The 11,132-nt window shown below is 41.7% G+C and overlaps 1 protein-coding gene across 1 annotated transcript; it reads left to right on the forward strand.

Annotated features, from left to right (window-relative positions):
- Positions 1–10,179: 10,179 nt before the first annotated feature.
- LOC131696413 (uncharacterized) lies at positions 10,180–10,926 on the forward strand. Its single transcript, XM_058984955.1, has 2 exons — positions 10,180–10,299; positions 10,351–10,926. Exons 1-2 carry the CDS (start codon positions 10,180–10,182, stop codon positions 10,924–10,926), a joined length of 696 nt encoding a protein of 231 aa, XP_058840938.1.
- Positions 10,927–11,132: the final 206 nt, after the last annotated feature.

An 11,132-nucleotide genomic window follows, 5' to 3' on the forward strand; every position in this document is an offset into this window, starting at 1 on the left:
ATAACCTTTCTATATGAGAAAGGCAAAAGAATAATATTTAATTAGCTTAATCAGCATGAGTTCAATGTTATCTTCATGTGATTATATTTTGAAATGTTGGTGGAATGGGTTTGAAAGTGGAGGGAATGGGGGGTTAGTAGAGTGGGAGTGGAGGATGCGTCAGAAATCCTTCATCTTATTTCGGTATACAGTGTGGATGAAGGAAATGCGGGCGTGAGGGTGGTCCAAGGGGAGGGGGGTGATGAAGGAGGGAAGTGTAAGGGCAAGGCGGGGGGAAGGGCGGCGACGCAATACTCAACTGCATATTTTGCCTTCCATTTGATACTTGGTTTGAGAAAATCGGTTCAGTCATCACCGAAGAACCGATGTGACTTTAATTGTGGAATATTTCCGGAATTTCTGACTTCCGGAATCGTCGATAGTGGACAATATATTCAAAGAATGTTTGATTGGCAATCAGTGATCTAGATCTGCGATTAGAAGTAATTTGGTGACCATTTCAATAGTTTTTAGCCTCTGAGGTATTACGATTGTACCGATTCATATGTGAAATCCAGTGTATCCTTACTAACACCTCTTTAACTCCGGAAGCAAGAGTCAGAACCGAATGAAATTCAGCAGCAGTCAATGGTATTACTGTATCTTTCATTTGAAATCAAGTTTGTAAAAATCGGTAGAGAATTCGTTGGGGAATGGGGGTGATATTAGCTTAGGAACTTGGCGGGTTCCCCGGGGCGTCGTGACCAATGTGGTCAAAGCTGCTTTGATTGATCATTAGTGATCCAGATCCGCAAACTAGAGTAATGTTACATCAATTTTGATAAGTTTTACATCATTTGGACATCATGGTGGTACCAGTTTATATGGGAATTTGCTGTGTGACCGCACTCTTCAACCCGTAACTCCGGAACCGGAAGTCGGATCAACTAAAAATTCAATAGCAGCTTATGGGAGCGTTATACCTTTCAGATGGAACTAAGTTTGCGAAAATCGGTTCAGCCAACTCTGAGAAAATTGTGTGAGTTTAAATGACACACACATACATACACATACATACACACACATACATACACACACAGACATTTGCGGATCTCGACGAACTGAATCGAATGGTGTATGACACTCGGCCCTCCGGGTCTCGGTTAAAAAGTCGATTTTTACAGTGATTGCATAGCCTCTCTTTATATGAGAAAGGCAAAAAACATTGACATTGATATTTGTTTTCTTCTTTATTTTCCGAGCACTTTAATATAATGGTAACGAATTTCAATTTAAGGGGGCATACACAGAAAAAAAAACCTGTTTTAATTCACCTAATGGTGTAATTGTGCCTTTCTCATTTATCCAATAGCAAGTTATATTCAATATATTTGTGAAAATGCCTACAGGTCGGACTTGATTATCCGGGGATTTCAAGAAAATCTCGCCCCGGATAACCTAATCACCCGGATAATCGAATCAAACTTTTTTTGTGTTATTTTAGGAATATAAACTTCATTCGCGAATAAATGGGAAATAAAATAATCAGGGTAAATTTTCTTGTTATGGTAAATGTAAATGTACCTATTTTGGTCCTAATCGATTCTTCAGAACTTGAAGGTGTGATTTGTATTTTCAGTTGGTTTTAATTTATTAATTATATTGGTAACGAGTTAACGGTATGTATTGGTTGTTTATCGTTATTTCTGCAAGAATTCTAAGAAAAACATTTTAATAAGGTGTGTCTTCTGCAATACGTTTGGCCTTGATTACCCGTGGCTTCCATTTTCCGGGGTAAATGATTCGATTACTTGTATACTAGAAAAAAAAATAAAATCAGTAAGTAAGCTGGGGGTCGGATGTTTCTTTGCTCCAGTTTAATTTACGTTGTGGTTTCACATATCACAGCTAACGTTTCTTTTAAACCTGATTCTTGTTAGAGGAGTGCGCGTTGTGCCTCCACAAAGAGATCCTTGTTTTTGTCCTTGTAGCATCACTTAGTTGACCAATGTTGTACCGTATTGTCAGGTGACCACTACACATGTAGTCTTCACAAACTCTTCCACCAGCGAACGACTACCTTAGGTTATGTAGGTGATGGGTTCCCGGCCGCCTCAGCTAGAAATACTGCTGGCGCCTTCTTTAGCCTAATGAAGATGTGTGCTTCTTGCACAGTGCCAGAGGCTGCTCAATATTTACATCCCGATCTAGTCCAATTGCACGAAAAAGGTAGTTGAAGGCCTAAATTAGCAAAATTTATCAGTTTCAATAATATTGTAAGGTTACGAAAATATTTCAAAATTCCATTTTCACCATTAACAGAACTGCTTCAGCGGAACACAATTAGATTAATTGTAATAACTTTTGTTCTACTGATAATATTTATAACTGTTAGTGCTCAAAAGAAAGATATTAGTTCCAAATATTAGCATTACTTGACGTTGTAAATATATGTTGTGTAAACCAAAAGTTATTGTCGTTTAGTCTCGTGGTTTGTTTATCAACTACACGAGCATGCAGGGGTTAAAGATGCCGTTGGAATTCTGAGCAGGTATCCGTTGTTGAAGGGGATAATGGGAGAAGAGCAATATTGTGTCAAAAGTCCACTGAAACTCAGAGCAGGATATTCATCAGAACGGATTTCATAAGAAATAAGAACATAGTTCTATAAGCATCTTGCAGCAAATCATAATTTTCGCAAAATTGTACCTTGAGGAGGATTCAACCAGACCTCTATGCTTTTTTTTTTATAGAATCCTGCATAAAAAGTTCAGCAAAAAAACCGTAGAAATACATGTAGCATCGTCGTCATGATTATTCGTCACAACGACCGTGCGACATCAGCAACCATCATCGTCACACACTCTGTGCAACATCGGTAGTTGAAGGCCTAAATTAGCAAAATTTATCAGTTTCAATAATATTGTAAGGTTACGAAAATATTTCAAAATTCCATTTTCACCATTAACAGAACTGCTTCAGCGGAACACAATTAGATTAATTGTAATAACTTTTGTTCTACTGATAATATTTATAACTGTTAGTGCTCAAAAGAAAGATATTAGTTCCAAATATTAGCATTACTTGACGTTGTAAATATATGTTGTGTAAACCAAAAGTTATTGTCGTTTAGTCTCGTGGTTTGTTTATCAACTACACGAGCATGGAGGGGTTAAAGATGCCGTTGGAATTCTGAGCAGGTATCCGTTGTTGAAGGGGATAATGGGAGAAGAGCAATATTGTGTCAAAAGTCCACTGAAACTCAGAGCAGGATATTCATCAGACCGGATTTCATAAGAAATAAGAACATAGTTCTATAAGCATCTTGCAGCAAATCATAATTTTCGCAAAATTGTACCTTGAGGAGGATTCAACCAGACCTCTATGCTTTTTTTTTATAGAATCCTGCATAAAAAGTTCAGCGAAAAAACCGTAGAAATACATGTAGCATCGTCGTCATGATTATTCGTCACAACGACCGTGCGACATCAGCAACCATCATCGTCACACACTCTGTGCAACATCGACCGTATATTCGACAAAACCAATCTTTTTGCCTTTCTCATATAAAGAAAGGCTATGCAATCGCTGTAAAAATCGACTTTTTAACTGAGGCCCGGAGGGCCGAGTGTCATACACCATTCGATTCAGTTCGTCGAGATCGGCAAATGTCTGTGTGTGTATGTATGTCTGTGTGTGTATGTATGTGTGTGTGTATGTGTGTGTGTATGTGTGTGTGTCATTTAAACTGACACAATTTTCTCAGAGATGGCTGAACCGATTTTCGCAAACTTAGTTTCATCTGAAAGGTATAACGTTTCCATAAGCTGCTATTGAATTTTTAGTTGATCCGACTTCCGGTTCCGGAGTTACGGGTTGAAGAGTGCGGTCACACAGCAAATTCCCATATAAACTGGTACCACCATGATGTTCAAATGATGTAAAACATATTAAAATTGATGAAACATTACTCTAGTTTGCGGGTCTGGATCACTAATGATCAATCAAAGCAGCTTTGACCACATTGGCCACCTATGACGGTTCATGACGCCCCCGGGGAACCCGCCAAGTTCCTAAGCTAATATCACCCCCATTCCCCAACGAATTCTCTACCGATTTTTACAAACTTGATTTCAAATGAAAGATACAGTAATGCCATTGACTGCTGCTGAATTTCATTCTGTTCTGACTCTTGCTTCCGGAGTTACAGGGGTGTTAGTAAGGATACACTGGAATTTCCCATATAAATCGGTACAATCGTAATACCTCAGAAGCTAAAAACTATTGAAATGGTCACCAAATTACTTCTAATCGCAGATCTAGATCACTGATTGCCAATCAAACATTCTTTGAATATATTGTCCACTATCGACGATTCCGGAAGTCCGGAATTCCGGAAATATTCCACAATTAAAGTCACATCGGTTCTTCGGTGATGACTGAACCGATTTTCTCAAACCAAGTCTCAAATGGAAGGCAAAATATGCAGTTGAGTATTGCGTCGCCGCCCCTCCTACCCCCGCCTTGCCCTTACACCTCCCTCCTTCATCACTCCCCTCCCCTTGGACCACCCTCACGCCCGCATTTCCTTCATCCACCCCGTATACCGAAATAAGATGAAGGATTTCTGACGCATCCTCCACTCTCACTCTACTAACCCCCCATTCCCTCCACTTTCAAAACCATTCCACCAACATTTCTAAATATAATTACATGAAGATAACATTGAACTCATGCTGATTAAGCTAATTAAATACTATTCTTTTGCCTTTCTCATATAGAAAGGTTATGCAATTGCTCCAAAAACCGACTTCCTAACCGAAGCCCGGAGGGCCGAGTCTCATATAACATTCGACTCAGTTCGCCGAGATCGCAAAATATCTGAGTGTATGTATGTGCGTATGTATGTGTTCATGTATGTATGTATGTATGTATGTATGTATGTATGTATGTATGTATGTATGTATGTATGTATGTATGTATGTATGTATGTATGTATGTATGTATGTATGTATGTATGTTTTTGTGTATGTATGTTTTTGTGTATGTATGTATGTATGTATGTATGTATGTGTGTATGTGCGGATTTGTTAACAAAATGTCCACATCGGTTTCTCGGAGATGGTTGAACCGATTTTTAGAAACTAAGATTCAAATGAAATGTATACTATTCTCATAGGTTGCTATTGAATTTCATTTTCAACCGACATCTTGTTCCGGATTACGAGTTGAAGAGTATGGTTACAAAACAAAATTTGTTGATTTGTCCACATCGGTTTCTCGGAATTTTCTGAACCGATTTTGACAAACTTGATTTTAAATGGAAGGTCCATCAGCTGCTGTTGAATTTTGTGTGGATCCGAGTTCTGGTTCCTGAATTACAGGGTGATACGTACGATCACGCAGCAAATCTCGATTCTAACGAATTCTGCGAAGAATGTAAAAAGGTAAAATTTTTGCCTTTCTCAATAGAAAGGTATTGCAATTGCTCTGAAAACCGACTTTTTAACGGAGGCCCGGAGGGCCGAGTGGCATATACCATTCGATTCAGTTCGTCGAGTTCGGCAAATGTCTGAGCGTGTGTATGTATGTGTGTATGTATGTGTGTGTATGTGCGTCTGTGTGTGTATGTGACCAAAAATGTCACTCATTTTTCTCAGAGCTGGCTGAACCGATTTTGACAAACTTAGTCTCAAATGAAAGATACAACGTTCCCATAGGCTGCTATTGAATTTCTGATGGATCCGACTTCCGGTTTCGGAATTACAGGGTGGTGAGCACGATCACGCAGAAAATGTCGATTTTAATAAATTCTGCAATGAATGTATAAAGGTGAAAATTTTTCCAAAATATGACCACAACTGCTTCGATTTGTAGTATTACTAACATCCATTCAAAGTCTTTTTGGCCCCATTGGCCACCATCATCGGTTCTGGAAGCCCCGGCGGAAATATCCAAATTCAGAATAACAGTCACATGGGTTTCCCGGAGATGGCTAGACCGATTCAACCAAACTTAGTCTCAAATGAAAGTTGTTGTGCCTTCGTAAATGGTTATTTAATTTCATCCCGATCTGACTTCCGGTTCCGGAGTTACAGGTTGTGGCGTGCGATCACATAGCAAATTGCGATTCAAACCGATACTCCGATGAAAGCAAAAAAGGTAAAAATTTCGCTAAAATGTCTCTCAAACAACTTAAATTTGCTGTTCTAGGTCATCGACGGCCAACCAAACTTTCGTTGACTACATTGACCACCATAGACGGTTCCGGAAGTGCCCGGGAAAAGCGGCCATCTTTCAAAATTGACGTACTTACATCAGTTTCCCGGAAATGGTTGGGCCGATTTTCACAAACACTGTCCCAAATGATAGCTATAGTATCCCCACAGATGTCTATTAAATTTCGTACGGATCGCTTGGATGCGTCCGGAAATATAGACTAATCCATCCGGTCACATATGAAATTCCCATATAAGCCGGAACTAAATTTTTTTTCAAAGGGGGGACCCCATGAAATTTCAGAAATCAAATTCGTTTTTGATGCCAAACATCTTTAAAATGCATGAAACGTCGAGATTTTATGTTATCTCGAAAAAATTTTTTTTATGAAAATCGACTTTTTGGGACTGCCGATTTCGCACCTTTTTTCAATTTAATATTAATGTAGCTGTTTTTTCTTTTACAAAATTTTAGAACTCGAATAGTGATTTTTTCTTGTATATTTGTCATGTCATGTATAATAATAAAATGTAATATATTCATTTGAAAGCTTTTAATGAATATAAACAACGCAAACATTCACGTGTTCATGATTGAGAAAGGCACAATTGCACCGCTAGGTGGATTAAAATAGGTTTTTCCTATTCTCAAAAGCTAGCGAATAGAATTCATAAAACAAAACCCAATGATTTGTTTGAAAATGGGTTATTGTTTTGAGTCCCTATATAAACCAAATGAAATGAAAATAGATTAAGTCTTTATAGGTTATTACGAAACACGCTGTTTCCTTTATTCCGCACCAAAAGAGCCATAATTGGTGACCCCGTATAAACGAATCTAAACGCACAGTTCAACAGTTCAACGATGTCACCGAGGTTAAGCATGAACCTGAAGCCGGATCGTCACAGGAGCCGGAAACCGCGAACGTAGAGACGATCAACAACTCACGTTTGAACCCACCAAGTATGACAGCATCGAACATCGAGTCATATTTTCTGTCGTTGGAATTCTGGTTTGCCGCGTCAGGCATCGGAAATCTACATGACGCAAAAAAATACAATATTGTCATGGCACAGGTGCCACCGAACAAACTAACGGAATTGCGATCTATAATAGCTGCCACACCAGCTAACGATTGGTACGTGTACGTCAAAAGAAAACTTATCGAGCATTTCGCCGATAGTCAGCAAAGACGTCTCCAGCGCGTACTGTCCGATATGCCCCTTGGTGACATGAAGCCCAGCCAACTATTCAACGAGACGCTACGAGTAGCTGGAAATTCGTTGGGTGAAGCCGTGCTTCTTGATTTGTGGGCCTCAAGACTACCACCACACGCCCAAGCCGCAGTGATCGCTTCGAAAGGAGATGCAGACGAAAAAACTACCATCGCTGATGCATCCACAAACTCACCGAAAGCAAAGTACTCTGCCAGTATCGAGATTCTGCAGCAAGAAATTTCCCAGCTATCCAGAAAATTCGACCAAATGTTCTCGAGAAAAAATCTGCGGGACCGATCACGTTCTCGCAGCAGATACACGTCGGATCAGCGCAATAGCCACGAATTGTCATACGAAGTATGCTGGTATCATCGCACATTTGAAAGGGAAGCAAGACAATGCCGAAAGCCGTGCTCTTTCATACAATCGTCCAGCTGCCAACAATGACGCCATCCGACTGAGCCTGCATCGGAGAGCGGCGAACTTTCCGATACAGCTACAACCTTTCGTCTCAAAATTTCCGACACAACTACAAACATGTAATTTCTCGTCGATATTGGAGCCGGCGTGTCTGTTATACCGAGAAGGTCCGGTTCAACCCAACTGATACCAACCGACATCAAACTATTTGCCGCAAATGGAACACCAATAAAAGTATATGGAGAAGCATTGCTGAAGGTAAACCTAGGCCTTCGGCGAGAATTTTTATGGTCTTTTCTTATCGCAGATGTGACATCAGGAATCATCGGTGCAGATTTTATTTGCAATCACGATTTGCTCATCGATTTGAAGGGCCGTCGTCTAATTGACAATACAACAAAGCTCGAAGCGATGGGAGTTTTAACAAGCATGAGTGAGCACTCCATCAAAACTTTTACTATTACATCACCTTACGCCGAAGTGCTGACCGAATTCCCTTCCATCACACGGCTGGCACCACCAGGTAGACTTAGCAAATCGTCCGTTGTCCATCGCATCGAGACAACTGGTCAGCCGACTTACGCCCGACCGAGACGGCTTGCACCAGAGAAACTTACAGCAGCACGCACTGAATTCGAACACCTGATGAAACTGGGAATATGTCGGTCGTCCTCCAGCAGTTGGGCTAGTCCACTGCATATGGTAAAAAAGCGGACGGCTCATGGCGCCCCTGCGGAGATTACCGCGCTCTAAACGCCCAAACGGTCCCAGATAGATATCCACTGCCGTACCTACAGGATTTTACAACCATTCTGCAAGGCAAAACTATTTTTTCTAAAGTTGACGTGCAGAAGGCGTTCCACCAAGTACCCATCCACCCGGACGATATTCCTAAGACTGCGATAACCACTCCATTTGGATTATTCGAGTTCGCTTATATGACGTTCGGCCTGCGCAACGCTGCTCAAACCTTCCAACGACTGATTCACGAAGTATTGAGAGGATTTGACTTCGTTTTCCCATACATTAACGATATTTTCATCGCCTCGTCATCGCCAGAGGAACATCGAGATCACCTTCGGCAGCTGTTCACTAGGCTACGAGATCATCATCTTGCTATCAATATTGCCAAATGCGAATTTGGTCGAGCCGAAATGGGTTTCGTTGGACACCCAGTTTCAACAGAAGGTATTCGTCCATTACCCGAACGTGTTGAAGCCATTCGTAACTACCAGCGACCATCGACTGTGAAGGAACTCAAAAGCTTTCTCGCCATGATTGATTTTTACAGAAGGTTCATCCCGAATGCGATAGAGGCACAAATACCGTTGCTTCAAATGACTCCTGGAAACAAGCGAAATGATCGTTCGCAATTGCTTTGGACGAACGAGACAATATTGGCGTTTGAGCAGTGCATGCAACAACTCGCACAATCTGCATTGCTTGCGCACCCAGCAAAGGATGCTGAATTATCATTGTGGGTGGATGCTTCAAATGTAGCAGCGGGAGCAGTCTTACACCAAGTGATTGATAAGGACGTTCAACCATTAGGATTTTTTTCGAAGAAGTTTGACAAAGCTCAGCTCAAGTATAGCTCCTACGATCGAGAACTGACTGCGATCTACTTGGCAGTGCGACATTTTAAGTTCATGCTAGAAGGACGAAGTAGTCACATCTACACCGATCACAAACTGATCGTGTTCGCCTTTCGCCTTTCGCCAGAATCCCGATAAAGCAAACAATCGACAAGTGCGCCAGTTGGACTACATTGGACAAATCACGACATGTATCTGGCAAAGAGAACATCGCAGCCGATTTACTCTCTCGCATCCAAGCCGTTCACGCTGTCCCGTCGGTTGATTTCAATGCTCTCACTGCCGATCAAGAAACCGATGAGGAGCTACTGACGAGTCTGGAAGGTAAATCATCGTTAAATCTACAGAAGTTCATAGTTCCAAGTAGCTGTCGGCAGTTGTATTGCGACTGTTCTTGTGGTCGCATCAGACCTTTTATCACAAGACAGTTCCGTGAGAAATTCCTACAAGCAACCCACAACTGATCGCACCCAGAAACCCAAGCGACAGCTAAACTAATGGCCCAAAGATTTGTTTGGCCGAATATACAAAGAGACAGTATTGCCTATGCTAGAAGATGCATCCAGTGCCAACGAGCAAAGGTGAACCGACACACACAGTCGCCCCTCAGCAGATATACTGCACCCGACAGTAAATTTTGCCACATAAATATCGACATTGTTGGGCCATTTCCTTTAAGCAACGGCAATCGCCGCCTCACCATCATCGACCGATTTACCCGATGACCTGAAGCAATACCGGTTCCAGATATGACGGCGCCTACAATCGCACAAGCATTAATTTCTGGTTGGATTTATCGCTATGGTGTACCAACTCACATCACATCGGATCAAGGACGTCAATTCCAGTCGACGCTCTTCACGGAATTGGTACGTATGTTTGGTGTAAACCATATTCGAACAACACCATATCATCCACAGTCAAACGGCATCATCGAGCGGTGGTACAGGACATTGAAGGCAGCCATACTGTATCACAACCCCGAACGCTGGACCGAGCACCTACCGATGATACTTCTGGGATTGCGGACCATTTATAAAGAAGACATCAAATCATCACCAGCCGAAATGGTTTATGGTATTCCTTTGGAGTTCTTCGTAGAAAACACACACCACATTGCCGACTCGGAATTCGCGAACAACCTTCGTGAAGCTATGCGCGAGCTACGACCGTTCGATACGGCCTGGCACGGAAAATGCAACGTTTTTGTTAATCCCGATTTGCAGACATGCAAACATGTGTTCATCCGTAACGACTCGATACGACCATCACTATCACCACCGTGTGATGGTCCATACGAAGTGCTAGGCCGCACCAACAAACACTACACAATCAACATCAACGGGCGACGGACTGCGAACATTTCGATCGATAGATTGAAGCCTGCCTACATAGTGGAGGACCATCAACCACAACCTACCATCGATCGTGGGGCTACAACCACAACCGTCACTCGTTCTGGGCCTCGAGTTCAGATTCCGCTTCGTTATCGCTGATCTTCGCCCAGACTAAAAAGGGGGTACTGCAGCATCGTCGTCATGATTATTCGTCACCACGACCGTGCGACATCAGTAACCATCATCGTCACACACTCTGTGCAACATCGACCGTATATTCGACAAAACCAAGCTACCAATTGTTCTCGTTTTGCGAAATCTTTTTTCCTATTCTCAAAAGCTAGCGAATAGAATTCATTAAACAA

This window comes from Topomyia yanbarensis, chromosome 1 (genome assembly GCF_030247195.1).
Source record: "Topomyia yanbarensis strain Yona2022 chromosome 1, ASM3024719v1, whole genome shotgun sequence".
Taxonomy (NCBI): domain Eukaryota; kingdom Metazoa; phylum Arthropoda; class Insecta; order Diptera; family Culicidae; genus Topomyia; species Topomyia yanbarensis.